This window comes from Mustelus asterias, chromosome 19, assembly GCF_964213995.1.
Source record: "Mustelus asterias chromosome 19, sMusAst1.hap1.1, whole genome shotgun sequence".
NCBI classification, from domain to species: domain Eukaryota; kingdom Metazoa; phylum Chordata; class Chondrichthyes; order Carcharhiniformes; family Triakidae; genus Mustelus; species Mustelus asterias.
In genome coordinates this window covers 70,313,422-70,335,018 of record NC_135819.1, presented here as the reverse complement: position 1 = coordinate 70,335,018, position 21,597 = coordinate 70,313,422, and the positions used below count along the sequence as shown (strand labels likewise).

At 46.7% G+C, this 21,597-nt stretch overlaps 1 protein-coding gene across 1 annotated transcript in view; it reads right to left on the bottom strand.

Moving 5' to 3' along the window:
* The window catches only part of plxna4 (plexin A4), a 689,385-nt gene that overhangs the window by 143,438 nt on the left and 524,350 nt on the right, over positions 1–21,597 (bottom strand). Inside the window, exon 10 of the mRNA XM_078235826.1 lies at positions 1,556–1,756. Coding sequence (XP_078091952.1) covers positions 1,556–1,756 — 201 coding nt within the window. The remainder of the gene's footprint in view (positions 1–1,555; positions 1,757–21,597) is intronic.

Sequence of the window (21,597 nt, the reverse complement as noted above, 5' to 3'; positions counted from 1 at the left end):
TCAGGGGCAGCTGGAATTGCAGTAATTAGCAGGCTGTTCAGAAATTAAAAACAAAAATGTGCTTTGTTACATCTGATATTTGAACCTTCTGAATACCCTGAAGGAACCAAGTGGGCTCCGAAACAATCCTTTCGCTTTCTCAATCATTCTGCCCTTGTTTTCAAAGGGGAAGGGAAACAAAAAAGGAATCAAGTCTAATTGTTCCTGGCTTAGATGATTTGTGCACAATCTTTTTATATTAGACTTCATGGCACTTCAAAACTCTTTCTTAAATGAACAGGGAGAGCACCGTTAGCATTGCTCATGGTGCGGAGGAGGTTACACTGCTTTACAACCACAGAAGCCATTGCATCATGTAATGCATAATGAGTCTGTAATGACTTTAATCAGTAAGAAGTCTCACAACACCAGGTTAAAGTCCAACATGTTTATTTGATAGCATGAGCTTTTGGAGCGCTGCTCCTTCATCAGGTGAGTGAAGGCATCTCAACCGATGAAGGAGCAGTGCTCCGAAAGCTCGTGCTGCCAAATAAACCTGTTGGACTTTAACCTGGTGTTGTGAGACTACTTACTGTGCCCCACCCCAGTCCAACTTCGGCAACTCCACATCATGACTTTAATCAGGCAATTGAGGTGGGCCTGTTAGAATATGAACTCCCCAAATTGATGGGCCAATCAGGGAGCCCCATGCTCTGTACTTAAACAAGAGTGTCAGTTCCTCTGGCACTCTGGACGTAGACGGCAAACTGAGGGCATTCTGTATAGTAAAGAAAGGAATTTTGGTGAAGGGACATCTCCCTCTGAGGAATTATCACAGAGTCATTCTTTTGTCAGTATATTGCAATGTTCAACTTGACCTGTCCCTTCAAGAAAACCAAGACTAAAGCCAGAATTCTACTGGCCTGCCCGCCACGGAATCAGAGCGGGCGAGGGGCGGACAATGGGTAGGTCCGTTGACTTTGAGCGGGATTTTCCAGTCTCAGGTTGAGCGAGGTCATAAAATCCTGCCTAATTGTCAATTGACACACCTTTAAATCAATTTATGGTTCATTGCTGATGGTGACAGAAGTTTCCAGATGTCATACATCTACCCAGGAGGGCAGATGTGGCCTTGCTATGACATTCTGTCCTAAAGACGGCACTCCCTTAGTGCAGCTAAAGACGGGCTCAGATCTTGTGCTAAAGACTCTGGAGTCAGGCTCAGGCCTTTAGGCTCAGAGGTGAGTGTGCAGCCACAGCTGGCACCTAACAACTGTCCATGTGGAGTTTGCATGTTCTCCCCGTGTCTGCGTGGGTTTCCTTTGGGTGCTCCGGTTTCCTCCCACGCTCCAAAGATGTGAAGCTTAGGTTGATTGGCCATGCTAAATTGCCCCTTGGTGACCAAAGATGGAAAGATTTGGGGAATTTGCGGGGTGGATGTGTGGGATTACGGGGATGGGGCCTGGATGGGATGCTACTCTGTCGGAGAGTCAGTGCAGATTCGATGGGCCAAGCGGACTCCTTCGGCACTGTAGGGATTCTATGATTAATGGAAACCACCACAAGCACTACTTACTGATGTGTTCTGACACTGGACACTGGAGCTGTTGAATCGCAAGGCCGGAACCCTCTGCTCCACTCCGTGGATCCTCAGGATGCACTCGTACCCTCGCTGACCTGACTGTGGCTGTGGAAGATTTTTGGATTTCAGGGTGATGGGCTTTACTACACCAACAGGCACCAGAACCTTCTCAGCGGCCAGCAGCTGTGGACAGTCCTGGGGAAGAAAAGACAAGCAGAACTTCAAGCTAACACCACTCACATGATCAATGTCTTCTTACTGAGTTGGGCCAAAGCCCAGAGTACAAGACACCACTGGGTGAAAGAGTAGATGAGGTAAGGGAGGGAGTAAGTTAATCCTCATTTCTAATGGCTGCCACTGCCAATTTCCTTTGGTAATAGTGGTGAGGACTGGGTTTCGGGAAAAGAGCAAACGTACAATGGATAGCAGGAGGACATGTGTGGGAGTTCTGAGGAAGGGGAAGTCACCAGGATAGAGGAGGTATGCAGGAAGCTGGAGTGATTGGAAGTGAATGGAACTTGAAGGAAGTACTAGTAAAGAGTGATTGAAGAACCTGCACAGATAGGGCACATAAAGTGGCAGCCATGGGGCGGCATGGTGACACAGTCATTAGCATTGCTGCCTCACAGTGCCGGGGACCTGGGTTCGATTCCCAGCTTAGGTCACTGTCTGTGTGGAGTCTGCACGTTCTCCCCATGTCTGCGTGGGCTTCCTCCGGGTGCTCCGGTTTCCTCCCACAGTTCGAAAGACGTGCTGGTTAGTTGCATTGGCCATGCGAAATTCTTCCTCAGTGTACCCGAACAGGCACCGGGGTGTGGCAACTAGGGGATTTTCACAGTAACTTCATTGCAGTGTTAATGTAAGCCTACTTGTGACACTAATAAATAAACTTTAGCTTTAACAAAGTAGCACATATGGGATTGTCAGGTTGAGTGAAAGATAGGGATAGAGAGAAGATTAGGGGAGGAAGGGGGTGATATGGGACAGAAAGGATTGTGGGGACAGGGAAGGGCAGAGGAGAAGGGGAACAACAAGGGGAAGAAGTGGGTCCCGGTCAAGCAACATCTTGATTTCAAAATCCTCACCCTTGTTTTCCAATCCCTCCTTGGCCCTCCCTCTCTCTGTGATCTCCACCAGCCCTACAACCCTCTATATCCGGCCTCCAGAGTATCTCTGATCATTCCACCATTGTTAGCTGCCCCTTCAAGTTGCCAAAGCTCTGAATTCCCCTCCTAACTTCCCTCTCTCTACCTTGCCCTCCTCCTTTGGAGATGCCCTTTAAGACCTGCCTGTTTGACCAAGCTTTTGGTCACCTGTCCTAAATATCTCTTGACGTGGCTCAGTGTCTGCTTCCTCGGAAGCCCTTCGGGATGTTTGGGAACATTGAAGGGGCTACATGAAGACCAGCTGTTGTTGTTTATCATGCAAACTGTCCATCTGGGTTTGTCAGGCGGTAATTATACTTTTCTGCCAGTGGTGGCACTGGAATGACAGATTTTGGCATGAACCATTCCGATGTTCACCTTTATAACAGGGATCGCTTCTGCTGAATGTTGGCACTGTAACTAAACCCTCCCACCAGCAGTGGCACTGATACATCTAATAATGGGACCTGTGCTCGACAGCGCCGCCGGTGGTGGGAGGAATGCCCGCCACCTAGAGTGGGACAAGTAACAAACAGGAGGTATGAACTAGCTTATCACTTTGAAAGCAACGCCTCATTATAACCAACGGGTCTTGATGCCACGGTGAAAAAAGTCCTCTGCAGTTCACTCATGGCTGTAGGGTCCAGTTATTAAATAAAATAGCTATCCCAGCCTTCCCATTATCTCTCCCCTATAAGGAATGAGCGGAAGATTTGGAGATAATCTTATAGTGAAACTCAATTGAAGAGCTAACTCCTTTCCATTTGACTTGTCCCTGTGTGGGGGGAATGATCAATCTCAGTCTACTTACCCCCACATTGTATCTGACAGGAACAGACGGCAACTTATAACAAAAAAGGAGCAGCTGCCTTATAAAAGGACACTTCTCAAAAAATAAAATGCTTGACTGCATTTTGTCTCATGGCTACTTCTGTTGAAGCACATTTGTGGGGGTGGGGGGGGGGGGTGGGGAAACGTCACGATAAGACATGACTTGAAGTTCATTAACTTGACTAAATTCTCCACTTTCCTAAAGATGCGGCCCGCTTTGCATATGAAAAGGCCAAGAACAGAGAGAGAGAGAAAAAAAGACCATTACAGATAGGTCTGAAGAGCTCGAATGAGGAACTGACAACGTAGAGTTTTATCAGCTTCACATGGCTGTCATTTTAAGTAATTGAAATTTAATGAGACTTTATTTCTTCCATTGGATCCACACACAGATCTGGTAAGAAGGATGAAAAAGGAAATCTGCAAAGACCGTTTTTATCTCTATATATATTTTATATATAGATCAAGGTTCTTGGAAAGGTCAGACTATTTAACACACATTGCAACTACTGAACGTATCTGTAAATCCATCTGATTCCTCTCATCTGCTCCTTAATTCCCTTTCATTAAAATTTGTTTCATTTTCTTCTCTCCTGATTGTCTGAGCACAAAGGCAGCTAGGGAAATGTTGTGGCAATAAAACACTTTACAAGAGAGCGAGATAAAGCGCATTATTTTATTATTATTCTGCAGGCGCCGCCACGGTTTTCACAGTTCCCCGAGGGAGATATTTCGCACCAATGAAGCTGGTATTTACAGGGGACAGGGTGCTGAAGCGCTTATAGCACACTCGCTTTTCACTTCACAACCTGGATTTTAATCCACCCAGAGGAGTCGCCGCTGTTGGCCTGTGTAAGAAATCTCCCTGAAATGGTGTTGGGAAGTCTGAAGTTCGGATGCTGATAAAAGCTCTACATCTGAAACATTTCACTGTCTCTTCTGCTTACATCAGATGCCGCAGAGTTCCAGCATTTTATGTCAGATTTCCAGCGTTTAATATATCAGGCTCTCTGGTGACACTCTCACCTCTGAATCAGAAATGTATGGGTTTAAGGAACCCCCTGCCCCACTGTCGGCCCCCCACACCCACCCCATTCAGAGACCTCCTTTTAGATCTTACTTAAAACCTACCTCTTTGATCAAACGTTTAGTCAAAGAGTTATAGAGGTTTACAGCATGGAAACAACCTCTTTGGCCCAACTTGTCCATGCCACCCAGTTTTTACCACTAAGCTAATCCCAATTGCCTGCATTTATCCCATATCCCTCTATATCCATCTTCCCCATGTAACTGTCTAAATGCTTCCTAAAAGACAAAATTGTACCCACCTCTACTACTATCTCTGGCAGCTCATTCCTGACACTCACCACCCTCTGTGTGAACATATTTCCCCTCTGGACCCTTTTGTATCTCTTCCTTCCAAACTAAACCTATGCCCTCTAGTTTTAGACTCCCCTACCTTTGGGAAAAGATATTGACTATCTGGCTGATCTATGCCCCTCATTATTTTATAGACCTCTATAAGATCACCCCTCAGCCTCCTACGCTCCAGCGAAAAAAGTCCCAGTCTATCCAGCCTCGCCTTATAACTCAAACCATCAAGTCCCAGTAGCATCCTAGGAAATCTTTTCTGCACTCTTTCTGGTTTAATACTATCCTTTCTATAATAGGGTGACCAGAACTGTATACAGTATTCCAAGTATGGCCTTACTCATGTCTTGTACAACTTCAACAAGACGTCCCAACTCCTGTATTCAATGTTCTGACCAATGAAACCAAGCATGCCGAATGCCTTCTTCACCACCCTGTCCACCTGTGACTCCACTTTCAAAGAGCTCTGAACCTGTACCCCCCAAAAGAACATCAACAGTGAACAAGGCTCCATTTCTCAGAAAGAATCTATTTGCATCAGTTTATATCTTCCACCTGACTAAAAGGTAGGACTGGTTAACACAGATGGTTAGAGCGTGTTTTTTTCGAATACAGGGGAATGGGGATGAGAATCATATCAGCCATGATTGAATGGAGGACCTGACTTGATGGGCCAACTGGCCTAATTCTGCTCCTATATCTTATGGTCTTACCAATGGTGAGAGTTTACTCCCCTTCCTGGTCTAGATAGTTCTTGGAGTCTGCACTACCCCATTGTGATACCATGGCTACATTAAACCATGATCACTGCCCTCTAACAATGAGGATGCTGTGAGATAAGAGAGAGACTTCACATCATATAAATTTCACATCAAATAACCTTGTCAATTGTACTCAGCTTTTTCCCACACCTGGATCACATCCTCTTCAATCTTCCTTTTCGCAGTGAAAGAAAATTTCTACCTTTCTGTCTCGCTTCACAACTTTGAGCTTTTATCCCCCCGCCCCCTAACCAGGTAAGGCACCCAGGTCCCTTGGAAGGGTAGCCCACCCCAAAGCATATATTTTCAAAATTCTTCAGAAGTGAGAAACACTGGCAAGGTTACATTTACTGCCATAATATAAAAGCGAAATACTGCAGTTGCAGGAATCTGAAACAAAAACAGAAACGCTGGAAAATCTCAGCAGGGTGGCACAGTGGTTAGCACTGCTGCCTCACAGCTCCAGGGACCTGAGTTCGATTCCCGGCTTGTGCGGAGTCTGCACGTTCTCCCCGTGTCTGCGTGGGTTTCCTCCAGGAGACCTATGTCAGACTCCTATTTATTGACCACAGCTCAGCCTTCAACACCATTATTCCCACAAAACTCAAAGAACAAAGAAAATTACAGCACAGGAACAGGTCCTTCGGCCCTCCAAGCCTGCACAGACCATGCTGCCCGACTTAACTAAAACCCCCTACTCTTCCAGTGACCATATCCCTCTATTCTCATCCTATTCATGTATTTGTCAAGACGCCACTTAAAAGTCACTACCGCATCCGCTTCCACTACCTCCCGCGGCAATGAATTCCAGGCACCCACCATCCTCTGTGTAAAAAATCTGCCTCGTACATCTCCTTTAAACCTTGCCCCTCGCACCTTAAACCTAAACTCATTTCCAAACTCCGTGGCCTGGACCTTGGCTCCTCCCTCTGCGACTGGATCCTGAACTTCTTAACCCACAGACCACAATCAATAAGGATAGGCAACAACACCTCCTCCACGATCATCCCCAACACCGGTGCCCCACAAGGCTGTGTCCTCAGCCCCCTACGATACTCCTTGTACACCTATGACTGTGTAGCCAAGTTCCCCTCCAATTCGATTTTCAAGTTTGCTGATGACATCACTGTGGTGGGACAGATCTCAAACAATGACGAGACAAGAGTACAGGAATGAGATAGAGAATCTGGTGAACTGGTGCGGCAACAATAATCTCTCCCTCAAAGTCAACAAAATGAAGGAGATTGTCATCGACTTCAGGAAGCGTAGAGGAGAACATGCCCCTGTCTTCATCAATGGGCTCAAAGTAGAAAGGATCGAGAGCTTCATGTTTTTAGGTGTCCAGATCACCAACAATCTGTCTTATAAGAACATAAGAAATAGGAGCAGGAGTAGGCCATCTAGCCCCTCGAGCCTGCCCCGCCATTCAACAAGATCATGGCTGATCTGAAGCGAATCAGTTCCACTTATCCGCCTGCTCCCCATATCCCTTAATTCCCTTATCGATCAGAAATCTATCTACCCGTGATTTAAACATATTCAACGAGGTAGCCTCCACCACTTCAATGGGCAGAGAATTCCAGAGATTCACCACCCTCTGAGAGAAGAAGTTCCTCCTCAACTCTGTTCTGAACCGGCCCCCACTTATTTTGAGGCTGTGCCCTCTAGTTCTGGTTTCCCTTCTAAGTGGAAAGAATCTCTCTACCTCTACCCTATCCAGCCCCTTCATTATCTTATATGTCTCTATAAGATCCCCCCTCAGCCTTCTAAACTCACTCTATGTGGACACCCTAGTTAGGAAAGCCCACCAACGTCTCTAATTTCTCAGGAGACAAAGGAAATTTGTCATGTTAGCTACAACTCTCACCAACATTGACAGATGCACCATAGAAAACATTCTTTCTGGTTGTATCACAGCTTGGTATGGGCTCCTGCTCTGTCCAAGATTGCAAGGAACTACAAAAGTTTGTGAATGTATCCCAATCCATCACTCAAACCAACCTCCCATCCACTGACTCTGTCTACACTTCCCGCTGCCTTGGCAAAGTCACCAGCATAATTAAGGACCTCACGCACCCCGGACATTCTCTCTTCCACCTTCTTCAGTCGGGAGAAAGATAAAAAGTCTCAGGTCACATACCAACCGACTCAAGAACAGCTTCTTCCCTTGCTGCCGTCATACTTTTGAATGGACCTACCTTGCATTAAGTTGATCTTTCTCTACACCCTAGCTATGACTGTAACACTACATTCTGCACTCTCTCACTTCCTTCTCTTTGAACGGTATGCTTTATCTGTACAGCGCACAAAAAACAATACATTTCACTGTATGCTAATACATGTGACAAAAATAAATCAAATCAAATCAAATTCCTCCCTCAGTCCAAAAGACGTGCTGGTTAGGTGCATTGGCCATGCTAAATTCTGCCTTAATGTACCCGAACAGGTGCCGCAGTGTGGCATCGAGGGGAATTTCATAGTAACTTCATTGCAGTATTAATGTAAGCCTACTTGTGACACTACTAAATAAATTTGAAACTTAAAACTTAGGTCAGGATGACTCTTCGTCAGAGCTGAAGACAAAGAAGATAAGATGAGATTTGTACTGTTAGAGTGGGCGGGGGGGGGGGTAATTGACAAAAGACAAAGGCAATGTAAATGGTGATGATCATGGCTAAGAAGGGTGCTAATAGTGGCTCATTAAGAAATCAGAACGTGTAAATGGCAGAGCAAAGGTAAACAGAGTGTAATATTTATTGCCCATCCCTAGTTATCCTGAGATTGCGGCGATGTTGATGGAATCTCGGAGGTTACTTTGATAATGGTGCTTTCACCATTATGGGGGTGAGGTTGGGAATTCTAAGATACAAGTAATAAACATAGGAATTAGGAGCAGAAGTAGGTAAATTCAGTCCTTCGAGCCTGCTCCGCCATTCAATCAGATCATAGCTGATCTCTCCCTGGTCTCAAATCTACCTCCCCGCATTTTGCCTTTTCTTATTAGAAATATCTCCCTCTTGAAACCATTCAACAATTTGGACTCCACCGCGCTATGGGGCAGCAAGTTCCACAAATTCACCACCCTCCGCAAGAAGTAGTTTCTCCTCATCCCAGTTTTAAATCTACTGCCTCGCAACCTATACCTGTGACCTCTTGTTCCAGATTGTCCCATAAGAGGAAACGTTGGGTCCACATTTACTTTATCAATCCCTTTTAAAATTTTATATACCTCGATCAGATCCCCTCTCATCCTTTTAAACTCCAATGAGTACAAATCCAAACTGTTTAATCTCTCTTCATGTGTCAATCCCTTCACCTCTGGAATGAAGGACAGTGCATAGCTTGGAGCTGCAGGTAAGAACATAAGAAATAGGAGCAGAAATAGGCCATTCGGCCTTTCAAGCTTGCTCCATCCTTCAATGAAATCATGGATGATCTACTAACTTCAATATCATTTTCTTGGACTATCCTCGTAAGCCCTTGATGTTTTTAATAATGTAATCGTACTCAGTGACTGAACCAGTGCAGCCCTCTGGGTTAGCGAATTCCAAAGAGTCACCACCCTCTGGGTGGAGAATTCCTCCTCATCTCAGTACTAAGTGCTACCCCCGGTTCTAGATTCCCCAGCCAGGAGAAACATTCTTCCTGCATTTACCCTGCCGAGCCCTCTAAGCATTTTGTATATTTGAATAAGATCACCTCTCATTCTTCTGAACTCCAGAGAACAAAGACCCATTCTATTTAATTGTTCCTCGTAGGGCAACCCTCTATCCCAGGAATTAATCTAGTGAACGTTCATTGCACTCCCTCTAGGACACCAATGGTCAAAAACCTACGATCTCGCCTGAGCGAGGGTCTAAAATCCCACCCTATATCTTTCTTTAGGAGATTAAAATTGCACACAATACTCCAGCTGCATTCTCACCAAGACTCCATATAACTGCAGTAAAACATCTTTACTCCCATGCTCAAATCCTCTTGTAATAAAGGCCAACATACCATTTGATTTCTTCTGATATTCTTTCACCAGTAATCCATATAGCCCAGGATATCCTCCTTCCCCAGGCAGTCAGATGCCCTTGTATTTATTTAGCTCTGTTGACAACAATTTAGCGTCGACGGGCACCCTAAGTGAATGATCAATAATCATACCCCAATGTTCTTCCTTCTCTTCCGCTGCTAATGGATGCCCTTTCATCATCTACTCACATCTGCTGCTCTCTGTTCCAGTATGAATCAGCGTACATTCATCTACATTAAAGAAACATCTGTTCAGGCCACAGCAGTGGAAACTCTGCCCAAGGGGCTTAAAGAGATAACATCCTAGTCGATAAGTATTTTTTTGCCAAATTTTTATTTTCAACTGCACCAAAATGGGCCACTGGTGAATGCATCATGGCATCGGCAACATCTCTGTAACCCGGAAATATTGGTATGGCTCCTACTCCAACCAAGACCACAAGAAACTACAAATGGGTGTGAACATAGCCCTGTCCATCACGCAAACCTCCCATCCAATGGCTCTGTCTACACTTCTCGCTGCCTTGGAAAAGCAGCCAGCATAACCAAGGACCCCACGCACCTCGGACATACTCCCTTCTACTTTCTTCTGTCGGGAGAAAGATACAAATGTCTGCAGTCATGTATCAACTGACTCAAGAACTGCTTCTTCCCTGCTGCCATCAGACTTTTGCATGGACCTACTTTATATTAACTTGATCTTTGTCTACACCCTAGCTATGACTGTAACACTAAATTCTGCACCCTCTCCTTTCCTTCTCCCCATGTACTCTATGAATGGTATGCTTTGTCTGTATAGCACGCAAGAGACAATACTTTTCATTGTATCCCAATACATGTGACAATAATAAATCAAATCAAAAACCTCATTCAGCCTTACAACTCTCCAAGATCTCTGCACTCCACCAATTCCAGCCTCTTGCCCAATTTTAACGACTCCACCACAGATGGCTTTGCCTTCAGCTGCAGGCCCCAAGCTCTGCAATTCTTTCTTATAGAATCATAGAATCTACAGTGCAGAAGGAGGCCATTTGGCCCATCGAGCCTGCACCGACAACAATCCCACATCTTGACACCTTTCTGTCTGCCTCTCTCTCTCTCCACTTAAAATGCTCCTCAAAACCAACCAGCTGGACCAAGTGTTTGGACGTCTCGCCCTGCTGCCCGTGGAAGCTCGGCGTTAAATATTGTTCGAAAATGTCCCTGCGATGCACCTTGGGACAACCTCACTGCATGAACGGTGATATATCAATGCTGAGGAATCACCAACCAAACAAAACTGGGGAAAATAATTGGTTCTGCGTTGTCATCAGCAAACGCAATGATGATTTGGCAGCTTTGTTATTAAGGTATTTTTGGGTGCTTAGTCTTCCTCCGGAGAAGTTCCTCTCCGATTCCACACGGCAATCAAACAAGGTCAAGGAAACAAAACAAAAAAAAGTGTTGGATAAACAAGTCTGGTAGTATCTGTGCTCGGCAGAAATCCAAGAAAAATAAACCTGTAACATTGCCTGCAAACCCCATTCCTCCCCTCACCACCATTTTGGAACTTCCAACGCTTACTGCTTTTTAAAAGTTTCTTTATATATTAGTGCCACAAGTAAAGCTTACATTAACACTGTGATGAAGTTACTGTGAAAATCCCCCAGTCACCACACACTGTTCGGATAAACTGAGGGAGAATTTAGCACTTAACCAGCATGTCTTTCGGTCTGTTGGAGGAAACCGGAGGAAACCCCACGCAGACACAGCGAGACTGTGCAGACTCCACACGGACAGTGACCCAAGCCGGGAATCGAACCCGGGCCCCTGGCGCTGTGAGGCAGCACTCTGTGCCACCGTGCTTTTATTTCAGATCTCCAGCGTTTTATAAAGGTTGAGGAAAGCATGGCTCCCCGGGCACCCCGACGGGCAATAAAAGTCAATGAGGAAAATTGCTGCACATTTGGGATTCAGGATGAAGTGGTAGAGAGATGGACAGGACGGAAGCTGAATAAGCCTCAGCGTAAATTATTCATCACCAATAAACCACTTCAGCACTGGACTCTGGTGGCAGCATCGGCTTTGTTTACCCATTCTCCGACTTCTGTTTCCTTATTTGGATCATTAATTTAAAAGGCATATCAATATTATGGCTAAACACTGATTGCTGTCCCTTTAGTGCCCAAGCTTACTGCAATAGTCATTCCTTTTTATGGGCAGTGGGTCACTTACATGTTGATGGATTCCAGGGGGATTTAGACTTACAGATCCTGAGAGGAGGCTAAACTGCGGAATAATTGAGCACTGGCTTGGTTTATTGTAGTGTCGACCGAGGCTGGTTTCCAGGGAGTTGTTTTGTTAGATTTAGTGATTATCAAGGTATGTAGATGTCCTTCATTTACTTGTAATCCTTACATCCCATAGGAAGCTTCTCTGGTCCATATTACCGGGGTGGCTTTTCCTGCAGGGAGCTGGGCTTTCTGACTATTTTTCATTAGAACAGGGCACGGACCAGGGAGTCATCCTGTCACTGTGCGTACCTGCACTCTCTTCAACCTCGGAGAATGGCGTGCGGTGTTAGAAGGATTGTGCAGACTGATTAACAATGAGCTTTGAGCTGTGTGAAAGTGTCTTGAGTGGCCGACAAGATCTGGAGTGGGACTTGAACCTGCTGCTTTCTGCCACAGAGCCACTTGGGCTCCAGAAATCAGCCTGATAGCCGGTGCACATTTCCAGTTGGGCAGGAAGCACACCAGGCTGCAGTGCAAGGTTATTTTTTATTTATTCATGGGACATGGGTGTCGCTGGCTGGGCCAGCATTTATTGCCCATCCCTAGTTGCTCTTGAGAAGGTGATGGTGAGCTGCCTTCCTGAATCGCTGCAGTCCACATGTTATGAGTTGAGCGATTTTTTCATAGAATCCCTATAATGCAAAAGGAGGCCATTTGGCCCATCGAGTCTGTACATACATAATGGGGGCGGCACGGTAGCACAGTGGTTAGCACAGCTGCTTCACAGCTCCAGGGACCTGGGTTCGATTCCCGGCTTGGGTCACTGTCTGTGTGGAGTTTGCACATTCTCCTCGTGTCTGCGTGGGTTTCCTCCGGGTGCTCCGGTTTCCTCCCACAGTCCAAAGATGTGCGGGTTAGGTTGATTGGCCATGCTAAAAATTGCCCTTAGTGTCCTGAGATGCGTAGGTTGGAGGGATTAGTGGGTAAAATATGGGGGTAGGGCCTGGGTGGGATTGTGGTCGGTGCAGACTCGATGGGCCGAATGGCCTCTTTCTGTACTGTAGGGTTTCTATGATTTCTATGATACAACAATCCAACCTAGGCCCTATTCCCGTAACCCCACATATTTACCCCGCTAATCCCTCTAACCTATGTATCCCGGGACACTAAGGGGCAATTTAGCATGGCCAATGCACCTAACCTGCACATCTTTGGACTGTGGGAGGAAACCGGAGCACTCGGAGGAAACCCACGCGGACACAGGAGAATGTGCAAACTCCATAATGACAGTTACCCAAGCTGGGAATCGAACCCGGGTCCCTGGAGCTATGAGGCAGCAGTGCTAACCACTGTGCCACCTGATTGATTGTGCAAATGATACAACTGAGTGGCTTGCTCAGCTATTTCAGGGGGCAGTTGAGAGTTGACAACATCGCTGTGGCTCTGGAGTCACATGTAGCCCAGACCAGGTAAAGACGGCAGATTTCCTTCCCTAAAGGACATCAGTGAACCAGATGGGCTTTTAATGTCAATCGACAACAGTAGATTGTTAATTTTGCCGTGGCGGGATTCGAACCCGGGTCCCCAGAACATTTGCTGAGTTTATGGATAAATAATCAAGCGATAATACCACTAGGCCATCGCCTCCCCATACTGGGCCATCAACTAGTCTGCAGCTGCCTGGTTGGAGTGTTGTGGAGGAGGGGTTCCAAACCTTGGGAGTGGGGTGTCTGATGGGAGGCAGTGTAGTCGCATGGCAGGGAAGAAGGTGTGATGACCCTCATGATCTTCATGGGGACTCACTGATTGACTTCCCAGTTGGGTTCGTTGAATACGAGCTCCCTGGAGATTGGAAATTAAACAAACAGGTGGAGCTCGTATACCGAACCCTGTATAAAGCAAGACCCTGAGAGGGTCCATTATCTTTTAGCCCATGTGGGACCTGTTTGTGTTCATCACAGGCTTGTGCAATAGAAGCATAGGTCCTTCACAGCTGATTCCTGGAATTATCATAGATGGTAACTTGGCCATTCAGGGGGGAGAGGTAGTCTTGCATTTTCTGCTCCACAAGCAGTGAAATAATGGCGCCATTTTCTTCCTGAAACAGTTCTCATTTACCTTGGATTGCCTGGATTTCCCAAGGCCCCAGAGAAACTCAGCCGGTTGGTGTTAAACCTGTACAGGAAGCTAAATGCTAGGCCCCAAGCCTCAGAATATTTAAATAAGACTGGGAGTAGGTTGACTCCTGCCCCTTGACAAATCTAGGTAGTCATTACCAGGGGCCAAGAATACTGGACACCAGACAGAGCAGACAAAGGAGGGGACAGGCAGAAAAGTGGAGTTAAGGTCACATCAGGCCAGTCGTGATCTGATTGACTGCTGAAGCAGGCTGCAGGGGCCTAAAGGCCTACATCTACTCCTATTTCTTATGTTCTTATATATTTAGAAGAGCAGCAATGTAGTTCAAGGGAAACAGTATCACTCCACACAGAAACAACATTATCAGACACCAGAAGAGAAAATGCTGGAAAATCTCAGCAGGTCTGGCAGCATCTGTAAGGAGAGAAAATAAGCTGACATTTTGAGTCCAGAGGATACCAGTAGGAGGGCTGTAACGAGACTTTCCCGGGCATTTTCTATGGTGTTCGCAGGGAAACAGCGCAAGGCTGATTACCATATTGAAATCAGCCTTTGAATATCATTAGCGAGCCCGGGATGGTATCGATCGGGCTTGCAAATCTTTCTGCCCACACCGGGGGAGGTTCCCACCAGCGAAGATTAAAGCTGGTCCCCAACAACAGCCTTGCTGGTGGGGACAGAGGCCACTGAGGCCCCCCTGGGAGGTCGGGGGCAGGGGGGTTGCCCCTTGAGCACTGCCAACCTGGCACATAGAAGCATACAAACTAGAGGCAGGAGTAAGACATTCAGCCCTTTGAACCTGCTCTGCCATTCATTCGCATCCGGCCTTCCTCGCTATATTCCTTGATCTCTTTAGCCCCAAGAGCTATATCTAATTTCTTCTTGAAATCACACAACATTTTGGTCTCGACTACATTCTGTGGTAGTGAATTCCACACATTCACCACCCTCTGAGTGAAGAAACTTCTCTTCACCTCAGTTCTAAAAGGTTTACCCCTCACCCTCAAACTATGACCCCCTAGTTCTGGATTCTCCCCACCATTGGGAACTGTGGCAAGGTCTGAGGGGGCAGGGCCTGCTGTGGTGGTGGTGGGCGGGGGGGGCGGAACCACTGCACATTCTGCTCAGCGATCGGTGGGGGGAGCGAGGGGGACGATCGGGGCTGGCCATGAGGTGGGGGGGAGAGATCGGGTTAGTCATCAGGGAGGGTAGTTGGGGCCGGCGATCGGGGCGGGGGGGGGGGGGGGGGGGGGGGGGGGGTGGTCAAGGTCGGCAATCAGGTGGGGGCGCAGTGAGTCAGGATAAGGAATCAGGGGGGTGGGGTCAGAGCCGTCGATCGGGTGCGGGGGCGGGGGGGGGAGTGGTTGGGGAAGCCATCGGGAGACCGACGTTCAGGAGGCGGGCCTACTGGGACAGACCTAGTTCTTGCCTGCCCCACTCGCGACGTGAATCCCCCAGCGGACGCTGTGCATCACAGAACGCCGGAGATTCAACCGACTAAGTTTGTCCAAATAAATGGAAAAATATCCCATTTTTCTGCCCTTTGGACAATTAGTTTGTTTTTGGAAGGGGGGGGAGGGGGTCGAAATCCCCCCACAGTTGCAATGAAGGAAATGTGGCAGCCAATTTGCACATAGCAAGCTCCCTCAGACAGCAAGGAAATAAACGACCAGATCACCTGATTGAAGAGTTAGTCGAAAGAGTAAGGGCGGCACGGTAGCACAGTGGTTAGCACTGCTGCTTCACAGCTCCAGGAACCTGGGTTCGATTCCCGGCTTGGGTCACTGTCTGTGTGGAGTTTGCACATTCTCCTCGTGTCTGCGTGGGTTTTCTCTGGATGCTCCGGTTTCCTCCCACAGTCCAAAGATGTGCGGGTTAGGTTGGTTGGCCATGCTAAATTGCCACTTAGTGTCCTGAAATGCGTAGGTTAGAGGGATTAGCGGGTAAATATGTAGGAATATGGGGAAGGGGCCTGGGTGGGACTGTGGTCGGTGCAGACTCGATGGGCCAAATGGCCTCTTTCTGCACTGTAGGGTTTCTATGATTCTATGAAAGATAAATATTGGCAATGACATCAGAAGAACTGCCCCCATTCTTCAAATGATGCTAGAGTATCTCTAACATCCTGAAAAATGGCAAATGGAGTTTAACCCTGATAAATGTGAGGTGATTCATTTTGGTAGGACAAATTTAAATGTGGATTACAGGGTCAAAGGTAGGGTTCTGAAGACTGTGGAGGAACAGAAAGATCTTGGGGTCCATATCCACAGATCTCTAAAGGTTGCCAGTCAAGTGGATAGAGCTGTGAAGAAGGCCTATAGTGTGTTAGCTTTTATTAACAGGGGGTTGGAGTTTAAGAGCCGTGGGGTTATGCTGCAACTGTACAGGACCTTGGTGAGACCACATTTGGAATATTGTGTGCAGTTCTGGTCACCTCACTATAGGAAGGATGTGGAAGCGCTGGAAGGAGTGCAGAGGAGATTTACCAGGATGCTGCCTGGTTTGGAGGGTAGGTCATATGAGGAAAGGTTGAGGGAGCTAGGGCTGTTCTCTCTGGAGCGGAGGAGGCTGAGGGGAGACTTAATAGAGGTGTATAAAATGATGAAAGGGATAGATAGAGTGAACGTTCAAAGACTATTTCCTCGGGTGGATGGAGCTATTACAAGGGGGCATAACTATAGGGTTCGTGGTGGGAGATACAGGACGGATATCAGAGGTAGGTTCTTTACGCAGAGAGTGGTTGGGGTGTGGAATGGACTGCCTGCAGTGATAGTGGAGTCAGACACTTTAGAAACATTTAAGCGGTTATTGGATAGGCACATGGAGCACACCAGGATGATAGGGAGTGGGATAGCTTGATCTTGGTTTCAGATAAAGCTTGGCACAACATCGTGGGCTGAAGGGCCTGTTCTGTGCTGTACTGTTCTATGTTCTTCTATGTTCTATGTTCTATCCAATGCAAGCAAAGTCTTGTTTAGCGTCTAACACCCAAAAATGGCTCCTCCGACAATGCAGAGCTTCCTCTGCACTGCAACAAATTCTGGGCTCAAATCTCAGGTTGAGTCCATAATCTCTGCCCTAAGTTACTGGTGAACTTAGGTAATGATACTGGGAAGATTCTGGAACTGGTGACGCTCGGATCAATGAACCATACTCATATCTGTTACAAAGTTTACAGTTTAAATAAAAGAGGAAGTTCAAGGAGGCCAGTGACCTCGCGGTTCTCTCTGTTTTGATATGGGGCACAGCCAATGGTTGTTATCGGACAGACGTTCGGGCCAAAGACCAGCCAGAAAATACAAGCAAGGCAAATCTCGGAGCGGGAGACAAATCCTCCCGTCACGTAGGAGCTGCAGAATAAAACTGTGACAAAGAAACGCAGCCCGTTCCAAGGCTTCTCATTATCTGTCCCATTCACTCCCCAAACTCAAGGTTTTCCGAACATTAACAATGTGAGATAAGACAGAGAATGCCACGCAGAGGGCTCGTTATTGGACAAATGCACCTGCTGCTTAAAGAGCAGATGTCCCAAATGCGACTATCTGGAGTTACGGGATGGTGCCCTGGCCTTGGCTACCACAAAAATCAAAACAAAACCCTGCAAACAAGACACTTGCATTATATTTCTTCATATATGGATGACGCTGGCAAAGTTACATTTATGTCCCGTCCTTAGCTGTCCTGACAAGATAACACAGGATCTCCACCACACCCTTCTCTTTACAACCGACAAGCCAGCTGTGCTATTCCAGAGAACCAGGGGTCACGGGTCAGATGGAGGTTTCCTGAAGGACATTTCTGAACCAGTTGGGCTGTACAACAATCTGGAAGCAGCCTGGGTAACAAGTTAGTCCACAAAGTACAAACGGCATGAGATCCCAAGGGGGACCCGGATACCTTTTAACCTGTTTTGGCACAACACAGAGGTTACAACCCAAACACAAAGCTGTGTTAGATTTCTCCCTGATTTCCACATTGTAAATGTGGCACTCCCATCTGAACCTCCCACCCTTCCCTGCAGGAATTTTCACATGGTTTATTTCGCAAGTTGTGACAAGTGCAGACATCAAATCGATTTGCCAGTCTTTGCAATGTCATGATACTAAAGTTAATGTATAAAAACACACACAGGTTGTGTGCCGATGCCCCCAGTGATGAACCAACAAGGGCAAACAAGTGGAAATAAAATATTGCAACTTTTCAGGGGAACTATATGAGCAAAAGAAAGACCTTGTTATATCATTCTGGTTACTGGCCACAATTCTAAAATGTGACAACAATGCTGACATCTTTCCAGAGTAAAACCCCAACTCTCACCAGATAATCTCAAATATACAATTTATCATAATAAGACCGAACCATTCCTAACATTCGTGCTATGGTTACTGTTGGGAGGTTATGGGCTACAGAAGGATGTCTCTTAAAGAGGTCTTCATAATCTTCACTATGTTTTGTTTTTATTTAAGCAGATCTGGTGAAGTTTCACTTGGAGCTGGTGCACTTGGTCAGTGCCTGCGTCCCCTCTGACATGGCATTCTTGGCCAGTTCCCCGAGCAGTAGCAGGCGCACAGTCTGGATCTCCCAGGAGTTGATGGTCTGCCACTTGTTAGAATGGGCCAGACGGGAAGCCTCGCCTGCATTGCACTCAAAGATGTAATTGATGAACGAGTTCCAGATGATCATGGCCTTGAGGGTGTCGCCAGTGTCAGGGTGAAGCTGCTTCATGACCTTGTAGATGGAGTAATTCTCCTCCCTGCTTCTCTTCAGTTTCTTGCCGCCCTTAGGTGCCAGCTTCTTGATGACTTTCTTGGCGTCCTTCTTGCCAGCTCCTTTCTTATATTCTGCCTGGTTAAATACCACCTTAAGTCTTTGTTAATAAGTCAAACTTGTGACACATGCAGTAAAGGTTGCGGGTTAGGAGCCATCTCCATGCTTAGGGCCAGAATTCTCCAACCTCGCCTGTAGCTGGGATTCTCCAGTCCCGCCGCTATGAACGGAGATTTGGCTGAGTGTCAAATTCTCCGTTTTCACTGGCAGGAGGGCATGCGAGACTGGAAAACTCCAGCCCAGGTCTCAACCTGTCTCTGCTCAGCACCGCACTTACTCCAGACCTGTGTCCTGTACCACTGTGTGGGCAGCCCCACGTTAACCCCGTATGTGCCGCACCCTTATACTACAGTTACAACAGAACACTGGCTTTCACCCTGGTCCTGGGATAAATGAAGGAGAAACATTTGCACACATGACACTCCCTGCTGTAAGTCTGCAATTGAATTTTACTTGGTTTCATATTGCAATCTCTGTTTTGAGTATGGGCAGATTTCCAAAAGAGCAGAAAGAAGATCTATTGAGTAGTCAAGACTGCAGTAACATCTCTGAATTAACAATAACCTTATTACTGTCTCCAGTTCAGATACAAAACCCATGTGTGTTAATTAGGTATGTCAATCATCACAACTCACTGATGGAAGGCGCCTGCAAAACAGTCATTGTAAGAGCAAGCGATTATGGATTTTCTTTCCTCTCTCGGTGAAAGATGCTGCCCTGATCTTAAGTGTCAACTGTCTGGAGTCTTTCTTGCTCATTCTCAGTGTCATCTTACCTTAAAGACATGAGCAAGCTTCGCCCAAATAAATTTCAGCAGGACTATGTTCTCAGCAAGGAACCTCGTTCGGCCAAAATGTGGACCAGAGCCTCTGGGCTATAGTGTTGTAGCCTTGTCACCAACTCACAAGCCCTGTCAGGAGCATAAACTTGCTACATTTGCCATCACATGAATGGGCTATTTGAGTTTGGTGTCCTTCTAGAGCAGCTTTGGTCATTTCTTCAGCCAGAGGGTGGTGAATCTGTAGAACTCATTGCCACAGGAGGCTGCTGAGGCCAGGTCATTGAGTGTCTTTAAGATAGAGATAGGTTAGTTCTTGATCAATAAGGGGATCAAGGGTTACGGGAGAAGACAGGAGAATGGAGATGAGAATCATATCAGCCATGATTGAATGGCGGAGCAGACTCGATGGGCCGAATGGCCTAATTCTGCTCTTACATCTTATGATCTTATTACATCAACAAATGTACCCACGTGCACTGTCCATTAGGAACCACTGATTTTCTTCTTATTCGTTAAAGGGATGTTAAATTCGTTAAATGTAATGTTGTCATTTATCTCAAGAGGCTTGGAATACAAAAGCAGGGATGTACTTCTGAGGCTTTATAAAGCACTGGTTAGGCCCCATTTGGAGTACTGTGAGCAATTTTGGGCCCCACACCTCAGGAAGGACATACTGGCACTGGAGCGGGTCCAGCGGAGATTCACACGGATGATCCCAGGAATGGTAGGCCTGACATACGATGAACGTCTGAGGATCGTGGGATTATATTCATTGGAGTTTAGGAGGTTGAGGGGAGATCTGATAGAAACTTACAAGATAATGAACGGCTTAGATAGGATGGACGTAGGGAAGTTGTTTCCATTAGCAGGGGAGACTAGGACGCGGGGGCACAGCCTTAGAATAAAAGGGAGTCACTTTAGAACAGAGATGAGGAGAAATTTCTTCAGCCAGAGAGTGGTGGGTCTGTGGAATTCATTGCCACAGAGGGCTGTGGAGGCCGAGACGTTGAGCGTCTTCAAGACAGAAATTGATAAATTCTTGATTTCTCGAGGAATTAAGGGCTATGGGGAGAGAGCGGGTAAATGGAGTTGAAATCAACCATGATTGAATGGTGGAGTGGACTCGATGGGCCGAATGGCCTTACTTCCGCTCCTATGTCTTATGGTCTTATGGCCGTTTATTGCCCAGCCTGAGGGAATTTAAGAGTCCTCATTGCTGTGGCTCTGGAGTCACATGTAGGCCAGACCCAGGTAAGAACCACAGATTTCCTTCCCTCAAGGACATTAGTGAAGCAGATGGGTTTTTGCAACAATCGACAATACTTCCATGGTCATCAGTAGACTTTTAACTCCAGAATTTTTTAAAAATTGAATTCAAATTTCCCCATCTGCCATGGTGGCATTTGAATCCGGATCCCCAGAGAATTACTCTGGGTTTCTGGAGTACTAGTCCAGTGACAATACGCCTACGCCACCCCACCTCCCCTACTGTTAATCAGGTGTAGGAACCCGGTCTGATTTCCATTCCCCTCTCCCCACGCTGCTGAAATGCTTCCCCATCTTGCCCTACGATGCTGACACCAACTTAATGTTTCCTCCCATCTCCACCAATCCCGTGACCTTTGAGTAGCTCGAGGAACAGTGGCAGCAGGCAAATGCAAACACCACTACCTCCATGTTCTCCTCGAGGCCACACATCATCCTGACCTGGAAACACATTGGCTGTCCCATCATCATCACAACCCTGGAACTTTCTCGCTAGCGGCACTGTGGGACCGCCTTCACCAGAAGGCTCAAGAAGGAAGCAATGGCTCAAGAAGGAAGCTCACCAATATCTCCTCAATGGTAATAAATGCCAGCCTTGCCAATGATACACATTTCCTGAGAATGAATCAATATAAAGCCTGCCTAAGATCAGATCAGAGCCAGATCAGACCTAGGTTCTTCC